General features: G+C 41.5%; 2 protein-coding genes across 2 annotated transcripts in view; one reads left to right on the forward strand and one right to left on the reverse strand.

The window, feature by feature from the left end:
* Positions 1 to 425: 425 nt before the first annotated feature.
* LOC137225584 (collagen alpha-2(I) chain-like) lies at positions 426 to 24,129 on the reverse strand. Its single transcript, XM_067739782.1, has 5 exons — positions 23,953 to 24,129; positions 23,597 to 23,910; positions 9,325 to 9,387; positions 7,211 to 7,282; positions 426 to 2,199 (listed from the first exon to the last, which is right to left on the reverse strand). The coding sequence occupies exons 1-4, from the start codon at positions 24,127 to 24,129 to the stop codon at positions 7,264 to 7,266; spliced, it is 573 nt and encodes a 190-aa protein (XP_067595883.1). The 3' UTR covers positions 426 to 2,199; positions 7,211 to 7,263.
* Positions 24,130 to 24,238: 109 nt separating this feature from the next.
* Positions 24,239 to 25,491, forward strand: part of SATB1 (SATB homeobox 1) — a 99,607-nt gene continuing 98,354 nt past the window's right edge. Inside the window, exon 1 of the mRNA XM_067737384.1 lies at positions 24,239 to 24,407. The gene's annotated coding sequence lies outside the window, so the exon portion shown is untranslated. The remainder of the gene's footprint in view (positions 24,408 to 25,491) is intronic.

The raw sequence follows: 25,491 nt of genomic DNA on the forward strand, positions 1-25,491 counted from the left end.
AGCTACATTTTCTTTTTTCTAGTATGGGAGTGCCTTTTTCCCGCAACTTTGATTAATTTTTTAATAGTTTGCTTCCTGCTATTAAAAAATGCATAACAACACGCATTATTGAGTGTGAGTTGCAAAGAAAATACAAGGTCATCTGAAGGAAAGAAGTTCAAGGGAGCATGGCAACAGCAGGAAGAACAAAAATGAAATTTATTAATTAGGCTCCTATTTGTAAATCTCTTGTCAAGGACAATTACGTTTTTAAGTAAGTTTTCTTTGGTATTACTAGTATATTTACATGAAAGATAATATGTTGCATTTTTATTTCAGATTCACCAGGTTTTCTTATAAAAAAGAAACTGGATCAGCCAGCAGTTGTATGTACACAAACAGTTGAGAAATAGTTGTCACATTTAAAATAAATTTCCCAGTAGAAATGTGATCATTAGTTCTTTATTTGTAGTTATTTATACACTGCACAAAGACCAACAGGGCCAAGAAAAAGGGAAATACAAATTTGTTAATGTCACAGTTCTGCTTGAACTTCAAATTTGGTTTCATGAATTATTCTTTCCTGTTTGGGACATAAGTCTTTGTTGCTAATACACATATCAGATTTATTTCATGTGCAACATTAAGATGACAATTCAATAATTTCCAATTATTAATGTTTACGCTAAGAGAAAAATTCACATAAGTCCTTAAAGAAAAAATAGCTGATATATACACTTCCCCATTTCTATAGCTAAAAACAGAAGAGCAATGTAGCTTAAGTTACTTTAAAAAATTTGAACAGTTTTCAAAAACTTAATTTCCCCTTCAAAGATCTGAAAGGCAGAGTATGAAATCAACCTACATTTTTTTTTCTACTCACCTAACATCAGTCAATCGTGGGTGACTAAATCTCTACAAGTTTGCTTTAAATTGAAAAGTCCTTTAAACTAATACTATATTCTTGAAGTATTCTTAAACTAATACTGAATTTTTAAAGTATAAAGGAGACAAAGTTGGCATCTAGGAAAATAGAAACATTCTATTGATCCCCCAAGAGACATGAAGAAAGCCAAAGATCACATAAGCAGTCTGTTTGGCAGTGGCAATAGTGCAAGAAAGAGCTATTAGTTCTAAATAGCACTGTGCCCACCAGGACGCAGGAATTTGCACCCAGGATATCCTGTTGCTGTTTGCAATATTAATTTATACTTTCTGCAAACTGGATAATATATATTGGTAAGACAAGCAACATTGCTTCTCAAACAAAGCCATAGTGGGTAAAAGAACTGATAAGTGATTAGCAAAGTCGGGTTTACTTCTGGCAAGTACATCACAATGTTTGTAAGTCACGTATGAGATTGCCAAAGTGCCTATCGGCCAACTGAGCGAATCTTCTAGAAAAACGCCTCACAGTTGAAATGCTAGGGGAGTGACTCTGTAAATGCATGTCACACCTTGGAAGATTTTAATGATGTGGGGGTATGCACATGAACATATGCATGCAAAACGCTTTACTCTCCTTGTAATGCTCCAAATTCTAAAAATGTACATCTTGTGACTGGCGTGAATTATCTCTATGATACTGGAAAATTACCTGTCTTTCTAGCTTAAAGTTTTTGAAGGGCTTTTTTGTAGACTGAGTGTGCATTGAAAACATGATACCTTATTTTCCAGAAACCATAATCATTAGAAACTTTTGGAGGAGGGAAGAGATTTGTGTAAATTGGCACTTTACAACTCAGTACCTTTGAGTTTTAGTTCCTCCTTAACAGAAAATGTTGAATTTTTTCTTTCTAGTGAAAGGCTGTAGCTAGGTACGATGACTCTTATTTGGGGCTTCAAATTAAACTTCAAAAACAGCTTCACTAATATCCAGTGAATGCCTGGATGGTCCATCTTTCACTCCAACTCAGTGTGTGTAATAATGTCGTATTTTGATTCATGTGTCTCTTCTTTGTTTAACTTGTCTGTTTTATTTCTGGTCTTACAGAGGTACCGTGCATTTCCCATGTGTCTTTAAGCCTCTGGCCAGTAACCATTTTCCTGATGCTTTCTGTGCCAAGGGAAGAAGAGATACCCCAGAAAGGGCCCTGACTCTTGCTACTCAGAGACCAGCAGCAAAGCATCATCTGGGCTTTTACATCAATCTACTTTTTACGTTTTTCATCTGACGAAATCCACTTTCAGGTGATGGGGATTACTTTTGTTACAGCAAGACTGTAAAGAAAAAGGGAAAGAGTTAATGTTCAGCCTACAAAATCCAAAATAAAATGTTTTATTGTGCAAAAGATAAAAGATTTGAAAGCCAAGCTTTGTTAAGAGAAGAATTTCTACTAGTCCTGTCTTTCCCCCTTTTGTCATATCACAAAGCAGGTGAATGCAGATCATAAGTTTTTTCCACAGCATAGAAACGACCTCTATTCCACGTATGACCTAGACTGTGACGTTTTCCCTTCATTGGTTTTATTTGGAAATAACTGTGTATTTACAGAAGAGTTGCAAACATGGTACAGAGAGTTCTCATGTACCCCTCCCCCAGTTTCCCATAATGATCAAAATTAAGAAACTGACATTGGCACCATACTCAGACTTTAGTTGGATTTCCCCGGGTTTTCTACTAATTTTCTTTCTTTTCCAGGGTCCAATCTATGACATCACATTGAATCTAGTGCATGAGTCTCCTCCAAGCTCTGATCATTTCATGGTCTTTCCTTGTCTTCCATGATCTCTACAGTTTTGAAGAGACTGTCCCTCAATCTGAGTTTATCTAATGTTTTCTCACGATAAGACTAAATGTTTATGTTTTGAGGAGGAATACCAGAAAGGTGATGTTAGGCCATGAATGGTATCCTTAATGTATGAGGATAAGACAAGGAGAAAATAAAAAGCCAGAAGTTTGCTCTGGTCCCAGGAGATGGTAGGGAGAGAAAAGAGACAGAAGCAGGGCAAGTAGATAAGATGATAATAGAGGTCTAGTTTTCAGGATCTCTTCCACACACAACTCTTTGGGCAAATCTTCAGGGCAAGGGCAGCTTTGTAACATCTTGATAGGTACAGAGTGACCAGAGGCCATTGGGTTGATGGCTCACTTTCCCAGACTTAGGTTCTAGGCAGTGATGTGCTGGTAAATGTTTAATAACTGGCCTTGGGGGTGGGGGGCTGGGGTAGAGGTGTGGGAGGGTGGAGGCCTGATTTATAAAGTTTGCTCATTTCCGTGGTGTAAATACTCCTGCCTTGACCAATTTGAAACTATCAACATAACATTACTGAACAGAATTCGGAAGAACTATGTTGTAGTTCACTGTTATACAGTATTTCTACCATGCATCTATAACAAACATAGATAATAGTAAAATGCAGTAAAATAAATAGGAAGTGATGATTCTGAGTATCAATTACCTTGGCTGTTAATATAATTTGTTTAAAGGTATGTTTATATTATTTGATTTATAATAATGGCTCTGTTTAACAGCTAGAGTGTAAAATTCCTAAAAAAATTTTTACAGGCTCCCTCCAGCATGTCCCTGCTTCTAGGGGATTCTGGGCATTTGGTCCAGTACCACATCCCACGTGGATCAGAAGCAGTGATGCAGAGGTGGCCGCAGAAGGTGTACAGGACTTAGAAAGCAGTCCTGTCTCCTCATGGTCTTTGTGTGGGAAGCAAAGCTCTCCGGACCTTGGGAAAGAGAAGGATGAGGGAGGAAGAGAATTTGAGATAGACTGAGTCATCTAAGATAATGTTACTCAGGCTTTCCGGGTGGCACAGTGGTTAAGAATCCGCCTGGCAATGCAGGGGACACAGGTTCGAGCCCTGGCCTGGGAAGATCCCACATGCCGCGGAGCAACTAAGCCCGTGTGCCACAACTACTGAGCCTGCACTCTAGAGCCCGCAGGCCACAATAGCTGAACCTGCATGCCATAACTACTGAAGCCCACACGCCTAGAGCCCGTGCTCTGCAACAAAGAGTAGCCCCCGCTCGCCACAACTAGAGAAAAGACAGAGTGCTGCCACAAAGACCCGATGCGGCCAAAAATAAAATAAATTTATAAAAAAATAAAATAAAATAAAGTAATGTTACTCAAAATCCAGTCCACGGGCAGTGCCAGTTCACTAACTATTACTGATCTGAGGTGAGATAAATACAGGTGAGTTCACGTTCAGAAATTTTTATCATAAATTGACATTGCCTTGACATCCTAGCGTGTGATCAGTGGACGGGGTTTGTTGGACAAGATATAGACTAGTTCAGGTGCATTGAACTGGAATGGCAAGGTGCTTGTGGCACGAGCTGCATCCTAGTCCTACATAGGAAGACCATGTATTGGATCCGTGATCCATTGGAAAGATCAATCTATTTGAGAAGCATTCATCTCAAAGGGGTTGGTTTTGAAATCATCATCTTTAGAAGGGAATAAAATGCTGAGTAGTCTGAATGAGAGGTTGTCAGCATGTGTTCCTTGGACCAGCAACCTGGTCCACCCTGGAACTCCTTAGAAATGCAAGTTCTAAGTCCCCAGCCAATGTTCTGAATCAAACCTTGGGGGAGGGCCCAGAAACCTGTGTTTTAACAAGCCCTCTAGGTGTTTCTGCTTCACGTCTGCATTTAAGAACCACTGGTTAGAATGCTTTAAGTGAAAGAATTATGCTCAAGCTGGAGGAAAATGAAACACAATTAATTAAGTGCAAATTATCCCTGCTAGTATGCAGAGCTGGAGCCCATGAAAAAGATCAGACCAGGTAGAGGAAAAAGGAAGAAAACTCAACTTTCTTTGCATATCGGAATGATATGCAAATGCTAAAGCCAACTACTCTTAGTGGGTGATGATTTTTAATTTTTCTCTACAAGCTTACCCATAGGGCTGTGTTTCCACATTTCCAAGCATCAGTCATTTCCCAGCCCACTGCAGCCTGTTCTTATCAAAAAGGGTCACAGCGATAGGAACAAAAGAGTGTTTTCTTCAGCTTTGCTCTCACCACACAACTGCTGGATTTCTGGCTTTCCTCGCATTCCCTACAATTACCACGATTAATAGCTCAGGAGGCCCCTCCTGGCTGCTTTGGGTTCTCCATCCTTTTCCCTCTCTGCTCTCTATTCCAGGTACCCCTAGCAACTCATCCTCTCCAATGCTTCTGTCCCTTCCCAGATATGGTTTTGGCTTAGAATCTGGCTGACCTGGACATAAGCCATATCACAGCCAAGAAATTCCCTCTGCTTTCCATCAGTGCTACGTTTTCTTTCTGGGGGACGCCACATGGGGCTCACAGGATCTTCTAAGGCCATCTTTCTCAAACTGATGTGCAAGCAAATCACCTGGGGCTCTTGTTCTGGGACAGGTCTGATCCTGCAGGTCTAGGGTGGGCCCGAGGAGCTGCATCTCTAACAAGCTCCCAGGTGATGCTGCTGTTACCAGTCTGCAAACAATTATTTTGAGAAACAGGTTTAGAGCAGTGGTTTTCCTACTTTCACCATGTCTTCTCCCCAGGTCTTGAACACAGGTGAGGAAGTGTCGTCACAGGGTGACCAGCTGTCCTGGTCTGACAGGGATTGTCCTGAACACCATGTGTCCTGGGATATCCCACAGTCCTGGGCAAATCTAACAACTGGTCATCCCAGCAGCCCCGAACCACTCTGAAGAGCCCTCATTCTGCTTCTCCCCGACTCCCTCCCCATCCGACCCTTGGATTTTTGCTTCTTGACTCTTACGATAAATGTTTTCCCTTGAGGCTCTTCATTTCTCCTCCGTGAGATGCCCTCTCCTTGGCGAACCTGTCTCTACTGGCCCTGAAGACAGAACTGCATCTGCACCCTATGTAATTAGTTAGCCCAGTCTTTGGAAGAGCTGCCCATTAAACTTGGTTTGGAAGGTTCCATGTAATGTTTCCCCACAGATGGTCAGAACTAAGAGGCCTCTCTGAGATTGGCTGGGCCCCTATTTGACAGTTCACTCCTGTGCTTTCACATAAACATTCTCATCCCTCCTGGTCTCTGCAGACCAAGCAGGATTGCCCAGTGCCTGGGAGCAATGCATATTCTGCTTTGTTTCTTAGGTGATGATGTGGATGTTAACTGGAATTAGCAAAAACAAAAATCTTCAACTCTGAGGTTTGGCAAATACATGTTTTCCAGTATTTTCAATTGTCCTTTCTACGTTGAAGCCATGAATTCTTTTACGCACAACTTCGTGCTTCATCATCGTAGAAATACAGCTCTGATTATGTCCATCCACAGCTAAACACCTTCATTAACACTGAATTTCCAGCAGAATCATTTCCAGACTCCCCATGTTAGAACAAAGCAGTGGTTCTCAAAACTTTAGGATGCATCAGAATGACCTAGAGGGACTGCTAAAACACTGATTGCTGGCCTCACCCCTGAGTTTCAGATTCAGTTGGCTGGGTGGGGACCCAGAAGCTTGCATTTCTAACAAGTTTCCAGGAGATTCGGATGCTGCTGGCTCACAGAACACACTCTGAGAACCACCAGGCTAGTGGATCCCTTCCATCCGGCCACAGATTGCTTTCCTAACACCCAGCTACAGTACATGTTTTCTAAGATGGCCCTGTGCATACTGTATGCTTTCCTACTCTGTGCCTTTGTTTTGTTTCATTCATGTATTCACTCATTCATCGTCTTAGTCTCCTCAGGATGCTATAACAGAATACCAGAGACTGGGTGCCTTAAACAACAGACATTTATTTCTCATGGTTCTGGAGGCTGGAAGTCCAAGATCAAGGTGCCTGTAGGTTTGTTTCTTGGTGAGGGCACTCTTCTTGGCTTGCCGACAGCCACTTTTTCACTGTATCCTTGTGTCTCTTCCTCTTCTTCTAAGACGCTCCACCTTCATGACCTCATCGAAACCTAATTACCCCCCAAAGGTCCCACTTCCTAATACCACTGCGTTGGGGGTTGGCATTTCAACACAGGAACTTGGGGAGGGACACACATTCAGTCCAGAACACTCATGGATTCATTAATTCAATCAGTGGTTCATTATTTCATCAAACTTTTTTTCCCAGTTTTATTGAGGTATAATTGAACGAAGTTGTAAATACTTAACGTTTACAATATGATTTTTTGATAAACTTCTTCAAACATCTTTTTTAGCATTTGCCAATTTATTTCTTTATTTTTAAAACTTTTTCATCAAACATTTTTTAAAGACCAACACGACTGACCCTGTCCAGTGCCCTCATGAAGTTTATGGTATAAGAGAAGAGAAATTTTACCCTTTTACGGAGTGCTTCATGGTTTCCAAAGAGTTTCCACACTCAATCTCCCATTACATCTTCTCCAGAGCCCTGAAAGACCAACGGGCACAGATCGTTTTACACATTTCACAAATGAAGAAATTGAAGGGGAAGCGGCTCATCCAAGGTAATGTCAACGCAGGTCTTCCCAGTCCCAGGCCAGCGTTTTTTCCACTCAGTTCCACAGCTTCAGTCTTGGCTCACTGTACCCTCTCACTCCCTACTGTCCAAACTGTACCCCTTCTTTAAAGCCCAATCTGACACTACCTCCTCCACGAAGCCTTCCCTGATAACCCTAGTTAAAATAATTTCTCCTTCTAGAAAATTCGAATTCAAAAACATACATTCACCCCTGTGTTCAGAGCAGCACTATTTATAATAGCCAAGAGATGGAAGCAACGTAAGTTTCCATCGACAGATGAATGGATAAAGAAGATGTTGTGTGTATACACAGTGGAATATTACTCAGCCATAAAAGGAATGAAAGAATGCCATTTGCAACAACATGGATGGACCTAGAGATTATCATACTAAGTGAAGTAAGTCAGACAGAGAAAGACAAATATCATATGATACCGCTTATATGAGGAATCTAAAAAGAAATGATACGAGTGAACTTATTTACAAAACAAAAACAGACTCACAGACATAGAAAACAAACTTATGGTTACCAAAGGGGAAATGGGAGGGGAGGAATAAATTAGGAGGTTGGGATTAACAGAAACACAGTACTATAAAATAGATAACCAACAAGGACCTACTGTATAGCACAGGGAACTATATTCAATACCCTGTAATAACCTACAATAGAAAAGAACATGAAAAAGAATATATATGTATATATGTAACTGAATCACTTTGCTGTACACCAGAAACTAACACAACATTGTGAATCAAGTATACTTCGATTAAAAAAATAATAATTTCTCCTTCTCATAAAGTAAGATAGTACTTTATTTTGTGTCTCTACTGGCATTTAAAATATATATATATAAAACCTCCCTTTCTAGATAGACCCCAATCTCCTCGGGAATAGGATTAATACTTCACTCTCCTTTTGGTCTCCCAATGCAGTCAGTTCTTATCTTATAGTAGATGCTCATTAAAGCACTGAGAAATGAATAAAGGAATGAAGTTTGGGGAGATGAAAATTTCACCTATTTTCTGAGTCAGTAGTTATATTATATATATTCATAAGATAATTCATAATATATATTCATAAGATAATCAATGAAGAATATATTTGAAGATGAAAGCAGGGTTGTCTATTATCTCTATAATTAATTGACTGCTGGATGCCAGGTGATTTATGTTATGACATTTTGCTCTCATAACCTAACAGATAAAAAACATCGTTCCTATTTTCAAGTGGACATACTGAAGCCTCGAATTGTTTAGAAATTTTCCCCAAGTTCAGACATTGATGGCTTGTTAGAGAGGTGACCAAACTCAATTCCTTTTCACCTCATGTGGTAACATGAACACATGAAATCACCTCCAATTTTACTATAACAATAAGAAATTGTCCAGCATTTATCTACATAAGAAATTAGTTCAAATTGTAGTAATAATCTTGAGATCACCTTTTAGTAACATAGTCTCTCACAGTATTATTGACTCATCCTTGATTCACCATTTGTTGGGTGAATCCTTTGATCCATTTTTCCAAAAGAGGAAAGGAATTTCACTACTACCATTGCTATTACTATTTTCTTATTCTTCATGTGGTCAGTCATCACTAATTGTGAAAATGCTGCCTTCTGACTTAGTAAATCTGTCTTAACCAGAGGTACTGTGTTCTAATGGAACATGACTCCTAGACAAGAGAGTGTAAAAATTTGGGGCGAATCCTGGAACAAAGTTGGGGTGGGGGTGGATAAACCTAGAGATGCTTTCATGAATCACCCCCAAAGGAATAATAACTTTAGCAAAAATGAAAAACTCAGACATTAAAACAATTTCTTAGACATTTACCATTTTATAGAAATGAGAATTATTAGGGAGTTTAACCAAAGGACATTATTAATGAATGTCATAGGGCCTGGAGAGAGGCAGGTAAGAGACAGATGGCATTAAGGAGACAGCTAACTCACCTAGGAGGGTTCACAAGTGGGTTCTGCAGCTGAAGTCTTAGAAGAGCAGAGGCCAGCAACATCCTGAAAACCAAATAGGCACATCAAAGGTGACTGTTCTTCCAAATGTATAAATACCAATTTGCATCCTTTCCTCTTACAGGTACTGCAATATTTTACCTGGTAAACACCTGTCGGTATAATTGGCAGGGGTTATTAGAAGGTCTTGTCATTTCATTAGCCATTAAGACAGCTAACAATAAATCCCAGTATCTTAACAGTTGTTTGGGTTTTTTGCTTTGTTTTTTGTTCTGTTTTTGTTTTTATTTCACTGAAACTGTTTCAGGTCATGAAAAAATTCTACCAAAATCTTCCAAATCTTCAGGCCTCCTGGGGTGTTCAGTTCAGAAAAATCAAGTCACAACAAATGTCTTCTTTCTTATACAGCTTTCTATTGTCAGATCAGGGAGCTGGAAAAGGTCATGCATCGAGAAGAAGGTGAAAATTGTGGAAGTAGATAAATATTCTCTCTAATTCAGGGCTGGTGAAATTAATGTAATAGTGGCTTCAATGGGCAGTTTCAATCGCTCTTGTACCTGTCCTCAGAGATATGACACAAGCGGAAACTGAGCTTCTTGAAAATAAAGAACATAGACGTTTGATTTTTGTCAGTGCTTCTTGGAAAGAATTCAGAAGTGCCTCTTCAACCAATAGTAGGTAGGTTTCTAGAAATCTCTGCATTGGGGAATTCATAGTAAGGACAAAGTACAACCTATATATAGAAATGAAACTTGTTGCTAACGGGTGTGCTATCTAAGGACCAGTTACAGGGAAATGTCATTTTGTTTGGTCACTAAGGAGCTGTAAAACAATGAGGTTTGTTTGTAAAATAACAGTAACAATACTAGATGATACTTACATATTTAAGTTCCACACAGTGTTCTAAATACATTTAATTTAATCTAAATACATTTAATTTAATCTTCCTAATCACCCAGTGAGGTAAGTACTATAATTATCATCATTTTACAGGATAAACTTAGAAACAAAAGTTCAACAACTTGCCCACGGTCTCACATCTAATAAGTGGTGACACAGGCAGCCTGGCTCCAGAGCCCAGGCTCTTACACAATAAACTCTATCAGATTTTTATATATAAACAATGGTATATATTTTTGAATATAAGGAACACATATTATTAATAATGGAACATAAGGAACACATATTATTAAAAATTTGAGAACGTGAGAAATGGAAGAAAAGAAGTGGAAGAATAGTGCTACTAACCTCACATAATTGGACTTTATACTTTCTTTTTTTCAATAATTCCTCGTTGTTTCCTTTCCATCTTGTCTTCCGTATGGACTATGTTTTGTTTACTTTTATCTTCCACGATTATTTATAAAACAGATATTCTGTTTCCCATTCAACTCGTACCTATATTAAATTGTTCACAATTAACCTTAAGTGCATTCTTACCTAATGATTTAAAAAGAAAAGCAAAACTTCTAATGCTTTTTTAGTTTTCTCCATGTCCTCTTTTCACATTGTGATCGTAAGTTAGACTCTTTATTAAAAATTTTAAAACCTCCTTTTCAGGATTATTTTATTGAAAACATTGTTTCTTTAGTAAAAAAAAAAAAAATTCTAGCCATCAGCATCAATTCTTAATTCACTTCAATGTTCACTATACTTTATTCGTTTATTACTTTGTCTTTACCTTCTATGCTAAATTAGCACTAATCTTTTTCCCTGAAATTTCCTATTCTTGAATTTTTGTACTGTCTCACCTCTTAGTGATCTGGAAGCTATCTCTTTGCAATTTTTACAGAAAATAATCTGACACCTTGCAGATTTTAAAATGTTCTTCTGTTGTTTATACATATAAGCCAATAATTGGGTAGGCATAAAACTTGCAGAATCAAACTTGTTTCTCTTAAAATTGTGTAGAGATTGAACTATGGTCTTAAAAAAGTTCTTGTTCTATATTAGAAATATGAAGGCAATCTACAAGAGCACATACATGTTTTCCTAGATACTTGCAGGAATTTTGTTTGTCTTAGAAATTTAAAAATTTACCAGCCTATGACCAGACATATATCTCTATTCCTTAGTTTTGCCCAAAAGAAACCTTACAGTGTCACTGTGGCTTTTACATGTAGAAAGTCTTCTTCTGGTACGACTTTGATTTTTACTTCTGATCCACCTGCTCTATTTTCAGGTGGATCATTTGACTCATAAATTTTATTTTATTCATAAATAAATGAATTGTTTTCATTATTTTGTTCATAAATTCAAGAAATAGTTATCTAACACTAACAGTATATACTGTGTTAAGCACTCTGTTGGGGTAGGATTACAATAAGATGCTTACTGTTCTCAAGGAGCTTACACTCTAAGCTAGAACTCCATAACGTGCCCATTTTCCTCTTATCCTTTTAACTTTTATTCATTTTCTTTGGATAGTTAGACTAGTTATGAGGCTTATCTTCTGTATCCCTCATTTCTACTTCTGCAAAACAGAAATTTCACTTACTGAATTTTTTATTCAGTCACAATCTATACTTATTTTTCCCTGTTCTTGTTAATTAAAAACAAAAGAGTCTGTCCTGCTATATTGTTATAATTGCATTCCTAAGACACCTCATATTATCAAAAGGTTATTACAAAAAACAATTATTTCAAGGAGAAAAGGGGCTAGGGGCTAAACAGTTTGAAATGCACAATAATAAAATAATGTTTACTACAGTAATTTTAATAAGTGTGCTTTTAAATCTGCTTTTAACTCAAATTACAACTAATAAATTTTTATTTCAAAATCAATAAATATAGTTCTCAACATTACTGACCAAGTAATGTTAGACTTACAATGTAAAGTAAGACCACATTTTAGACAACGAGTTCTTAGGACCATGAAATAAATTATATTACAGTTTGTAACTGTCTAAGGTAAGGAAAGGACTACAACACCAACTGAGCAGCCAGCCATTCAAACAAATCTATTCCAATTATTTTTATGGAATAATTTTGCTTCCACATGTATAACTCTAGTTCTAGACAGGCCATCATGTTAAAATTAACAATAGCCAGTAAAATGCAAACGATATATCTTAATTTATCAGTGGTGTTACCTCCAATTCCATCTACAGAGGAAAAGCTCCCATGCCTTCAATGTACTTCCATGAAATTCCCCTTTCCTTATAAGCTTACGGAACCAGCTTCTAGCACTTACCAAGAAAGCAAAGGAGAGAACAAAAAAGGAACAAAGGAGAACATTTTGTGATGCTTATATATTTCAAGTCATTGGTGCACAAGGCCCAAGAAGCCATCAAAGGGAAGTCTTATGTCTGACCATTAAAATGCAGTAATGCAATTCTGCCCAGGAGTAACTTTTACTCTGCTATAGCATAGGAAACTCCCAAGGTATGTCAGGGCCAGCAACACTGAAGGCCACAGAAACATGTTACGGTATGAATGTGACAAAGTAGACTCTTCATTCCTTCCAATATCTGGAATATGCTTACTTCGCATATTTTTACTGTTGATGCATAAAATTCTTCTACAGACGGTTTTAAAGCCTTTAAAAAAGTAATTCGGTGGAAGAATGTATTCATATATTGCAGCTCATTCAGTGTCTTTGCAGAAGTCCCCCAAATTGGAATCTTAACATATGCATATTGGGATGAAAGAAAAAACCCAGCTTAAAAACAGTTTTGTTAAATGTCTGTTTTTCTAATTCAATGAATGATTTTAAAAATTAACTTCATTGTTTTTTAATTTACCATCTGTTAACTCAATAAATATGAATTCTTAAAGTTAACCTAATTGTCTTGAAATTTGCTGTTTTTGAAGCTGATTAAAGTTATTTAAGTTAATTTTATTGTATATTCAGACTAGAACAAGGCATGTCTCCATTTGGATAGATCTTGGCTAATAATTCACAAATAAATTTGCCCATTTAAAAAATGGACTAATTTTGTTTATGGTCCTTAATATATATCAGTCAACTTGCAGAAATGCAGAGATGCTGAGGTTAGATAACCAAAGATATAGTACATCAATACATCAAAATTTGTAGCCATTAAAAACTGACCAAGTACAAAATTTTCATCAACTCTGTCTCTTGTCTAATAAAGAGGAAACGTGGAGTTAATATCAACTAGAATGCAATTTCTTTTCACCCTACATTCTCATAGATGAAAGGAACTGCTGTGTTCTTTAAACATTGTCCTTCCTCTGGTCAGTTTATTGGATTAAGGGTGGTCATGGACCCAAGTGGACCGATCAGACTCTTCCTTGAGAATTGTGAAAGACAGAAAGATGGTCCTGTCTCTGGATGGCTCCATTGGAACATCCATGGCTTGAGAACAACCTGCAACCATGTTCTGCTACGTAACTGAGGAGAGGAGCAGCTGGACAGTCATAAGGAAGAAAGCCAAAGAAGAGAGATGGAGAAAGAAGATGGACTGGGCTCCCTCTAGCACTTCAGGACTTCTGTTCTGGGAGGCCGCATTGCACCCCTGACTTTGGATTCCATGAAAAGCCCCAGTCTGCTTTTCCTTTTTTGCTTGAGCTCAGAGTCAGCTTCAATCACTTACAAGTCAAAACGACTTGAACTAATGCACAAGAGAGGAAATCCTCCTGATGGCAATGACTGTTTGATCATGGATTCCCAGGCTTTATTCCTCCCCCTCTTTCCTTTAGATGAGGAGAAACTTTTTATTTTAACATGTAATTTATCTATTTTTTTCTTTTATGATTATTGATTTTTTTTGGCTTCTCTAAGAAACCTTTGTCTATCTCCAACTTATGTTTTAAAACATAAAGCTCTACAAGCTTTAGGGCTTTAGCTTCTACATTTATAGCTATAATCTGTTGCCAGTGAATTGTTGTGTATGATGTGAGGGAGGGATCAAGGGCTTTTTGTTTGTTTGCTTTCTCTATGGATGTCTAGTCATTCTAGCACCATGTGTTGAAAATACTTTCTTTGGCACATTGGGTTGCTTTGGAGGAGATGAAAATGGGGAGGGAGGGCATGGAGAGGCCATCTGAAACTAAACTAATGACTTAATAGTAAAATGAAGAGGTAGGCATTTTATTTTGCTAATCTTATTGATGAGTTTAACAAAACGTAGTAGCCTCTTCACTTAACAAAAGAATGGGCTGACAGTCCATTTATTAGAAGTCACTTTTTCCACGAACTTGCACATAATGCACCTAAAACATAACTGATGACCAATAGTTAACTCAGTTTTCTGTTCTATGCTGTTGCCAGCTTAACCCTTTACACTGTCTGTGTAATGTGCATCCATTCGTGTTCCAGACATTAACTGAGATTTAGACTACAACTGTATCCATTAGATGGAATAGACTACATTTGCCCAAGAATATTAAATAAAACCAAACTGAAAACCAATTCAAAGTAGGATATAACTGTTGGCCCTGCTTGTTTGTCTGTCCTACTTTTTTGCACCAGAAGGGGAGCTTTTATTGTCCTTTCATTTGCGTAAGCCAACTTCCAAGTTATCTCAGGAAGATCTTAGAATAACAATATTATTGTGTTTGAGATGACCCCAAAGTGTGAATGATTCTCAAAATCCATTGATTCGCAACGTGCAAGTCACAGGTGAGCTGCATATAAATCATCTTCATGGTGCACATAGAAAGTGCTTAATATTGGCCAAGAACGCTGGGGTAAATGGTTGAGGCAACTGGCTCAGGGACTCTGACCATCATAAGCCCTTCCCAGGCGCTGTCGGGTCACCTGAAAGGTTGAAGGCCTCAATATCTTGGTACACTGGTCATCCGTTTGTAGCAGAGCAGTTGGCTTATTCTCATCTAACTACTTCTAGGAAATGTACACTAGTGGATGGAAATCTACAGTTTTGGCCAATAAGCATCCACTTTCCCTATTTCTGGGAAATTATCCCCAATGTGTCTTGGAGAACTCCCAGACTACCTGATTTGGGTAGTGTGGCTAACACTCTCAAATCCAAGATGGGCATGTGACCCAAGGCTGGTGAGTTAAAGAACTGCAGCCCCTGACCAGGGTGATCAGTGCAGGTCTGGGTACAGGATGCAATTTGATCCAGTCACAACCAGGTGTAATTTCTGGAAACTTTGAGAAAGAGGAACGCTCTTTGTGCTGGGGTTTCTATGTCAGAAGAATGGAAGCCTGGAGGGAGTAGCTTACTCTAGTAAAGGGACAACCAGCCTGAGGATAAAGTGAAAACAGAAGAAAAGAGGACCAAGAGAGAGATGGTGACATTATTTGAGCAGCTAGATTTAATTATGCCTAAAGCAGTCCTTACACTGTATTTTCCAATTTATGTGAGTATGTGTGAGAATATGTATGTAGCAGGGAGAATAAGCAATGAAACAAACTTTCCTTTTTGAGTTGGATTTCTGCCCCTTAACAGCCCAAGTTTCTCAAATCAATGTGGATTGCTGGATCCCAGCATATTTTTTCTACCGAATCTGAATTTATAGATTTGGAGCCAAGGAATCTGCATTTTAAATAAGCATTCTATTTAATTCCGAAACACACTAAAGTTTGAGATCTACTGTTCCAATTTAATGGGTTAGGAAACAGACTAATAAAGACTCGGTGTCTTTCCCAAGATCATTCAACAACATATATTTATTCTAGGTGGGTGGGAAGACATAACAAACTAGCTGATTAGTTACAGAATCAAAACTAGAATTCAGTTACGCTCTTGTCTTCCTGGTGACTTTGATCTTCCCAAGCTTCTGCTCTAATACCTTTCTTCCCTATTCCAACATATTTTTCACCTAAAATAGGAACATTGGGTAGCATTCACAGTATATCAAAATAGGAGGTGCTTTAACAATCTTACGTCAGTGTTACTAGTGTGGATGGTCTGGAATTTGGAAACATTTCCACCAAAGCGAAGGAGGAGAAGGGGCAGCAGAACTAAGCAAATGCTGTCTCCAGGCAGTCCTCCCCCCTCCCCTTCCACGTCTCAAAGATTCTTGTTTTTGTTAAAAATGCATGCAAGGGGACTTCCCTGTTGGCGTAGTGGTTAGGAATCCGCCTGCCAATGCAGGGGACACGGGTTCGAGCCCTGGTCCGGGAAGATCCCACATGCCTCAGAACAACTAAGCCCGTGCGCCACAACTACTGAGCCTGCACTCTAGAGCCCGCGAGCCGCAACTACTGAGCCCGCGAGCCACAACTACTGAGCCCGTGCGCCTACAGCCCGTGCTCCACAACAAGAGAAGCCACCGCAATGAGAAGCCAGCACACCTCAGCGAAGAGCATCCCTCCCACTCGCTGCAACTAGAGAAAGCCCACGCACAGCAACGAAGACCCAACGCAGCCAAAAATAAATAAATTTATTAAAAAAAAAACAAAACGTTGCATTCAATTCTAGTGTATGTATAACTGTTTTAATAGGAAAAGAATTTCTTCCAACATCTTTAAGTAAAAAAATAAGTACTCCAGAAATAGAGGCCATCATTAGTCTCTGGCTTTGTGTGTTCCTGGCACAGCAGCAAATCACCCAGGAGGGACTTGCTTCTACCCCACTTACATTCCAGTCAATTCATTTTCTATTCTTGTTTAGATCCCAGGATTTCTTTTCTACTAGAATCATAATGACAGCAACAACATTAACAAAAGAAGCCATTGTTAGCCTTTATTGAGTACTAGCTGTTTTGAAACCCTGGGCATTTACTCTCTAGAGGAGGTGGGTACAATTATTATCCCCATCATAAGGATGAGGAAGTTGAGGCAGAAAATTAGGAAATTTGTTCAAGGTCAAACAGGCAGCTGAACCAGGATTAGAATCCAGGCAGTCAGACGCCCAAGGCTGCTTTGCCTATATCTATTAATTTACTCTGAAATTCATGTAAAATATTATGATTTGCTCATGCTGCTCCTTTGTCTTCAAAACTCATGGAACATACAAAACGGGTGAACTTTATTGTATAGAAATTATACCTCAAGAAAGCTGAGTAAAAAAATGACAATTTGTAGAGCGAGCTGTTGAGAATTTAAAGATTTGATTGGCCGGTGAATTGAGTGGCTTTAAGAATCTGGATGTGCCCATGGGAACAGAACCTACAAGAAACCAATCACATACCTTATGAGAGAATACTTAGCGTTTCTAAAGTTATCCAGGTGTTTATGGGAGAGTGTGGGGTGTTCTTGCAGACTGCTGACTGTGGAATGGCAGGCAAGTATGGTTTCAAAGCAGGAAAGGAGCTGGGAAAAAGGAGGGTTTGGTGCCCTCAATTTTTTTAATTGAAGAATTAACATCACTGAGACAGTCTTAGGCACATGGATATAGGACAGACTGAGTTATAATATACTCTGAAGGACAGTAATAAAGAATTTGGCTTTCACTAGACACATACATAAGCTATACAAATGGGTCTCTGTAGTTCCACAGAGCCTGAGGATAGTTTTAGGGCCCAGTACAAAATCCATCTGTTTAGATGGCATTCCTCAATAAGGTGGAAAGATCAGGAAGTTTAGTCCCAAACAATACATATTCTGATGCCTGCTGATCTTTGTGTCCCGCACTGAATGATTTACGCATTTTAAAAATCCAATAATATGTATCAGAGAATGATACAGAAAAATTACATCTGATCAAGAAAAGATCATTGTGCACCCATGTTGCTGCAAGTGGAATTATTTCGTTCTTTTTTATGGCTGAGTAATATTCTATTGTATATACGTGCCACATCTTCTTTATCCATTCATCTGCCAAAGGAAATTAAGTGAAGTAAGTCAGACAGAGAAAGACATATCTTATGATGTCACTCATATGTGGAATCTAATTTTAAAAAATTGTATAAATGAACTTATTTACAAAACAGAAACAGACTCACAGATTTTGAAAACAAATTTATGGTTACCAAAGGGGGAATGTGGCAGGGAGGGATAAATTAGGAGCTTGGGATTAATGTATACACACTACTATATACAAAATAGATGAACAACAAGGGCCTACTGCATAGCACAGGGAACTCTACTCAGTATTCTGTAATAACCTATATGGGAAACGAATCTGAAAAAGAATGAGTATATGTATAACTGAATCACTATGCTGTACACCTGAAATTAACACAACATTGTAAATCAACTATACTCCAATAAACTTTTCAAAAAGTCATTTAAAAAAAGACTGTTTTGCTCTTGAAAAATAAACAGTCTAGCAAAGGAAGTGTATAACATAAGGAGTACTCAAGTATGTGCCCCCCTTCTAAAACTTCAGTTTTCTTCTCTTTCATTTATTAGCTCTGCAAATATTTATTGGGTACCCCCTATATACATGGGAAGTTGTGTCCTATAAAATGGGCAGTATTATAAAGGGCTTTGCATCATTGCTCAGATGGTTATGCGGTATCAACTAGACCCTCCCGGCTCCAGCCTTTTCCTATCCACTCTGCCACCAGAGTGACCTTTCTAAAGAGATCTGATGGTGTTACCCCATCCTTACAAGCTTTAATGACTCCCTATCTCATGAAGTAGGAAACAGGCGACTGACTGGGGGTCCTTAAGCTGATTTTGATCTGTAGACGTTTTCCCTCCACAGGGGTTCTTTAAAATGTGGATAAGTCCTCAACATTTAAGATTTCAATTTTTCATAGCAATCTGAATCAGTAGCTCCACATGCGTTCTTTAAAATGTGGATAAGTCCTCAACATTTAAGATTTCAATTTTTCATAGCAATCTGAATCAGTAGCTTCTCTTTAAAAGCTGGAAGATCTGACACTTGGTATGATTGGCCTTCACCATTCCATTTAGGCAGAGAATCTCTCTCCTGCTTGCCATTGTCGCTACCAATGCTTATGGTCTTCAACTCCGTCTGCTTTGCTCATTTACATTCGTGCTTGGACCAAGGTAATGTAAGAGTTTGCAATCCCTTGATGCCTAAACTCTATAGAGTATGTCTTCAAGGTCCTTCACAATTTGAAGCTCTTTGGTTTCATCCTTTGCAAAGACCCCATGTTCCAGCCACACTGAATTCCCTGTAGTCCCCTAAATGACAAGCTTTGTCATCCTCAGTGCCCTGACTCCTGCTGGACTCTGCTTGAAATATCTTCCCTCCATCTTCCTTTTCTGCCTAAAGCAATCTCATATATCCTCAAGACTTAGTTCAATTCCTCTATGGAACTTTCCTCAATCCTGCCGGAGAGTTATTTGCTTCTACCCAAGTGTTCCCATAGCACTTTGTGCCTCTACTAGCGTTGCAATTCTAACAGAATTCAAAATTCAAAATTCTTTCTGCATCTATCCAATTGGAAAATGTATTTCTTGAAAAGGAGGACTCTACCCACCTCTATATCCCCAACCCTTAATAGGGTGCCTGGCATCTAGTAGGTACACGATGAATGGTTACTGAATGAACAAAAATATGGATGAATGAATGAATGAATGCATGCATGAATGAATACTTCCAAGAGAATTTTTGTGTGTGTGTCACAAGATTGTGACATTTAAAATAAGGGAAGTAATGACTCGAGACCAAATTTCAAAGTTTGATAATGATCATGACATCTTCTGATAACAGTTCTTAAAAGTTCCTGTTCATTGTACCCTTTCCAGGAAAACAAGTCTTGAGAAAATACAGTGTATATAATATTAATAAATGGATAAAGAGTGACTTAAAACTGATAGGGTGCCACATTTTGGTGGGGGAGGGGTGGGTTATAGGGCTGCATTCAGAGAGTGGATGGTGAAAGAAACCACAGCATGTCTCCCTTTAAGCTGGTGGACTCTCTGGCAGCGTTTACCCTGAGGAGGGGTACATTTGGGCCACAAAGTGGCAGGAAGAAATCAGTTAGCTGGAGGCGATCATGTGGACACAAGTCACCATGAATATATCAGTTTTTAGAGCTGTGTACCATAGTTCTCCACTTTGGGGCACAAGGTAGGCTGCTCCGTTGGGCCTTGTTGTGATGATTCCATGGAGCCATGTCATCACTCTTGGACAATGAGTTGTGTGTCCAAATGATGTGTGTCACTTCTGGCCGCAGCACTTAAATACCAGTACGAGACTCTCCAGAGTGATCTTTATTTTTACCATAGCAACATGAAACATTCAAGGCGGCAACTGTTCCATCTGCCTGCGACCCTAAATGAGGAGACATGGAACAGACCAGTAGACCTGCCGTGGGCTCATCGCATAACCAAGAAGACAACCCTTGCCATTATAGGTCACTAAAAATTGGAATTGTTTGTTACTCTGGCATAACATAGCCTATCCTGACGAATACAATACATTTGCTCTGTTTTGCAGCAGGTGGCAGAACTAAGACTAATGGCTGGAAGTATTAGGAAGACCAATTCTGTGCAATTTAAGACAAAGATGTCATAAAGTGTACAAAGACAGAATTAACTACTTAGGATGTTATTCATTCACACAGTGTACACTGAACTCTACTCTGTGATAAGCATTCTGTAGATAAAATCCTTGCCTCTATGGAGGTAAGTGGTGAGTTTCCCTTCACTCAAGATGTTTGTATTGATGGTCCCTAAAGTTTTCACTCAACAAATCAACTTTAAAAATGCCTTCCAACCTGGAACTTCAGGATGTCTATTTCCTCCGGTCTAAAAAGGAAAAAAAAAACTATTTAAAAAAAATATTCCTTTGACTCAAACCATTTACTGATCTGCTGAGTTGTCTTTTCACATTATAATGTCATTTTCCCAGCAAGTAAGTGCCTTGCAGGCCAAGACTGTTTTATTCTTCCTTTGCATCTTTCTCATACTATTTAGTAGGTAATATTTTACTGTCTGTTCTCCTAGGAAGATAATGAGCTTTTGACACTAGCTATTATTATTGACCAATTGATATGTTTCAGATTTAGTTGTCTTTCAACCATTTAAATTAGGTTTGGACTTGTTAAAAAAAAAAACTAGCAGCACAAACGTATTACCCTAATAACTTTCAGGCAAGATGACTTTTCCTTCTGAAAAAAAGCCTTAGCCCTATACTATTGAATTTGTGGCCAATTACAATATTTCATTAACTTATTAATCCAGTAAGTATTTAATGTATTCCTACTATGTGCCAGGGGACAGGGTTTACATTGCGTTTACCAAGATACGTTATTTCATGCACTGTACCCATCATTACATCATTCTACATTATAACAGTGACTATGAGTTCTCTGTATAAGACTATTTCCCCAGGGGAAAGCAAATTCAAAAGGTTGGGGCAAAATGTTCCCTTGGTTTAATGCAGAGGACCATATCACACCTTAAATTCTGGGGGCTTGGTTGATAATTTGGAGGAGTAGATGAGTACGTAAGAGTGTGTAAGGGAGGAGAAACAATCCTTTTTTTATATTTCGATTTCTGCTAAGCTTCAGTTCAGGCTTTCAGAATTGGAGAATCAGCTTCCTGCTTCAAGAAATTGCTAATAAGCGTAATTAAAGACTGAGAATTTATTCTTTCCATTCCAAACCTGATGTCATTCCCAGATGGAGATATTGGTACTAGTTAGGCAATTCAGCATTTTGGTAAATGAAGGCAGGAGGATTTGGTGTCTCTTGGACCCTGTGGAGAAAGAAAGTGGTCCAGGAAGGAAAACTTGTGTTTTATTTTGTTTTGCCCATTGCAATCATTTATACCTTTTTGCTTTAGAACCAGAAGCTGAGGTGGGCACCTGTGTCTTAAAAAAAAAAACAACGAGGGGCTAGTTCTCTTAAAGAACGCTAATTCATAAACTTTCTACATTCTTATGTCTTTAGAATTGTCAACTCTGCATAAAACAACAATCAACTGAAAAAGATGGATAAATTCCAGTGAATTCAATACCCATTGATAGAAAAGAACAGGCATATCAGAAACCAGTGTGAATACAGGCAGTATTATCCTTTATTTAGAAAAACCACACAAAAATACAGCACAGTTGATGTACCATCACCAGGACTTGAAAGCAGAATCAACCACTGTGTAAAAGGTAAAATAAGAGGTCACAGATATCAGGATTTTCCCAGCGTGCTTTATTCATAGACATTTGACAGAAGAGGACCTAACAGAGCTTTGAGGAAAAACTGAATTCTCAGCCCACTGCCACTTTCCAGGAACTTCACTGCAAAACAGTGCTCTGCGCTGGCGGGATGGAGATCTTAGCAATCTTCGTCCTGCTCCCATAGTTTCCTGCTCTCTAAATACAATTATTTATGGGGTCTTAATAAGAGAGCGAGCCTTGTGTGAAAGGAACTCAAAGTGCAGCTTCTAAAAATACACCGAGGCGCCTCTACCGTCCTTATTGTTACAAACTGACGTTTTGCAGTTCGAGCTTAACGACTACACACACACACACACACACACACACACACACACACACACACACACACACGAAGAGAGAAAGTAAACACTGTGTTTTTTCTTTCTGCGATTCTCTTAACTTTGAGTAAACAGTAGTCATTTTCTATTGTCATACTCTGCGCATTTCCCAAAGACAACACAACACAAAAGACCTGTTAGCTCCCTTAGAGCTGGGGGTAAGAACGGCAGGAAAAGAAAGCAAAGTTGACCGAGTTCCAGTTTCTCCTTAGCCTGGGGTCCTGAATCTCCAGTCACCTAGATCTTGCAGAGGTGTTTGGAGTTTCACTCCCCTTTTGGAAAGGTTTCCTCGCCCTTTCTCCTCTCCAAGTCCGCTGTCATTTAATCCTCACTTGCCCTTTTTGCTTCCCGCTTTTTGGAGAAATTGGACCTCAGTTTAGGCGTCTTTTGCCAATGGGTTGAAAAGAAGTACAGCTGCCGACGGGAGGATATTAAATAAATGAGCAGGGGCGCGGCATGGGGGGTCTGCAAGAGGGTCCCCTCCTCCTCTTTCCGCCACGTGCTCCGCAGTTGGGGTGCAGCGCTCCTGGATGGGGTGCTGAGCGGGGCGAGGGTGGGGGGAAGAGAGGTGCACCGAGCAGGTTGGAAGGGAAGGAGGCCCTCTAGGAAAGATCGTCTCGACCGAACACTGACGAGAGAAAAAAGCTGGCCCACATGCCCCTAGTAGGGAGCGATCCACCCCACGGAGGCTGGCTTGGGGCGGGGGGGGGGGGGTGCGTCGGGGCCTCTCACCTGACTTCCTCCTCCGCTGGCACACAGCTACAATCATCCCCTTCCCGCTCCCCACCCACCCCCAGCCAAAAAAAAAAGCCCAGCCAAACAACGAACAACAAGAGGAAGCCGCAGGCGGCTGGAGGAGGGGTGCGCGCGCTGGGGGCCCGGGAGAGGTGAGGGGGGGTGGTTGGCGGGCGTCAAGAACCGCGCCGCGCACAGCCAAGCGCTCCCCCAGGCGCCCACACTTACTCTCGCGGCCGAGGGTCCGGTCTCCGGCGCCGATCGCAGCGCGCGCCCCTCGTCCGCCCGCGCCCCTCCGGCCCGCTGCCCCCCACACCCGGGCCGGCGCGCTGGGAGGGAGCCTGGGAGCGGCGGCGGCGGCGGCGACTCGGGCTCGGCTCGGCTCGGGCTCCAGCGCGCCCAGTGTCGCCGGCGGTCGCCGAGGCTCCACCGCCAGGGGGAGAAGCCGGGCTGGGTGCTGGGGAGGCGGGCCGGGCCCTCGCCGCCCCGCCGGCCAGCCCGCGCCGCACACGCTCCTCGGCGGCGGCGGGCGGCGGCGGCGGCTACGCGGGGTCCGCTGAGCCCCCGGGCGCCGCGTGCCCGGCCCGAGAGCTGTGGCTGGATGCGCGCCCGGGTTGCTGCGGGCTCCCGCGGGGGGCGCCCCGGCCGCCCCGGTGCGCCTCCAGACTGCGGGCGCCGAGACCGCCTAGCAGAGAGCGACTCCCGCCGGCCCCTTCCCCCTCCCGCCCCCGCCGCCGCCCCCTCCCTCCTCCCGTTAACATCTCCTCCCTCCCCCCCCTTCCTTCCCTCGGCCCCGCGCGCTCGCTAGCTCGCTCCTCGCCTCTCTCTCCCCTTTAAACGCCCACTTCGGTTGGGAAAAGAAGACAACTTAAAGTCAAGTTGCAATTAACTTCCGCGGCAGCCGCAGCTCCGGCGGCGGCGGCACCAGAGGCAGAAGCCGCCGCCTCGGAAGTCCGACGCCGCCGCGCCCGCCCGGGAAGCTGCGCCTGGTCTCGGGCCGTGCTCGACAGCCACCGCCGCCCCCAACGCCCATGCCTGAGTGAGTTCTGCTTCTTTGCCACTCTCTCTCTCTTTTTTCTTTTTGGCCCCTACTCTTAACCTTTTATCTCTGTCTTTCTTTTTTCGGAATCGATTTAAACTTCACCGTAGCGCCCACCCACCCGCGGTGCCCGTCGTTGGGGCGACTCGGCTCCCCTCTCGTGGGCGCCCGGGGACAGGGGTCTTCCGAGCTCCTTCTCTCGCGCGCGGCCAGATCCGGAGGGGTGGCCAGGAGAGTGAGGGAGAGCACCCGGGACGGGGGACTTGAAGATGCCATTCGTTCTTTCTCGGGGTGTGGACACCCTCACACACACCTGCCCGACAGACCCTGGCTGAACAAACTCCTTAAGGTCATCGGTAGAACCCCTTTGGGAAGAGAAAAGGGGGATCGAAAAGACCGAAGGAAGCACACGGGGAAAGGGAGACCCTCTCTGTGCGCCACGGGGCCGGGCGGAGTAGGCTGGGGAGTGGAAACGTTCCCCCGCCGGATCGCAAGTTAAGCTCAGCATCCTTCCCCGGTCCATCTGCGCCTTCCTCCGCCCCCCGCCGGCGCGGCTGGTTGGGAGCAGTGGCGGAGAGAGGGGCCTGGGAAGTTTGTGGCAACTCCTCCATCCCGGGAGCCACTCGGGCCCCGGGGTGTTCAAGTTGGAGCCGGGAGTTTGAAAGGGGCGGCAGTCCGCGTTTCGAGCCCTCGCCGGTTGTAGTGAGGTCGGTCCTGAAGGCGCTGCTGGAGGGAATGTGGGTTTGGAGTTGGGCCGGAAGAGGTGCTGCCCTCTTTGCAGGGACAGAGACATCACAGGTGCGGCCTCGGGGTCCGCACCGTGTCTCCCTCCTGCGGCCCCGACCCGAGCGTGGCGGCCTTCTCTGAGCGCTCCACTACCGAGGCTCCCGAGGCGGCGGAGCGTGGGTTTGGACCACCACGATGAGAAGGACAAAGCAGGCGGGTGGCAGGTCCGGGGAGTGACAGGCGCGTACCGGGGAAATCCACCGAGCTGGACTCTTGGGGGCGACCCCAGAAGACGGAGAGGGGCTTAGGGCTCTTGCTGGAGATTTTGGCCCTGACCTTAATTAGAGCGTAGCAAATT

Source organism: Pseudorca crassidens, chromosome 5 (assembly GCF_039906515.1).
Source record: "Pseudorca crassidens isolate mPseCra1 chromosome 5, mPseCra1.hap1, whole genome shotgun sequence".
Taxonomy (NCBI): domain Eukaryota; kingdom Metazoa; phylum Chordata; class Mammalia; order Artiodactyla; family Delphinidae; genus Pseudorca; species Pseudorca crassidens.

Coding starts and splice junctions, on each gene's coding strand:
- LOC137225584 (XM_067739782.1), bottom strand. CDS start 24,129: ATGTTAACGGGAGGAGGGAGGGGGCGGCGGCGGGGGCGGGAGGGGGAA. Junction 23,911..23,952: donor CATCCAGCCACAGCTCTCGG/GCCGGGCACGCG, acceptor GACCCCGCGTAG/CCGCCGCCGCCGCCCGCCGC. Junction 9,388..23,596: donor CCGGACCCTCGGCCGCGAGA/GTAAGTGTGGGC, acceptor TTTGGTTTTCAG/GATGTTGCTGGCCTCTGCTC.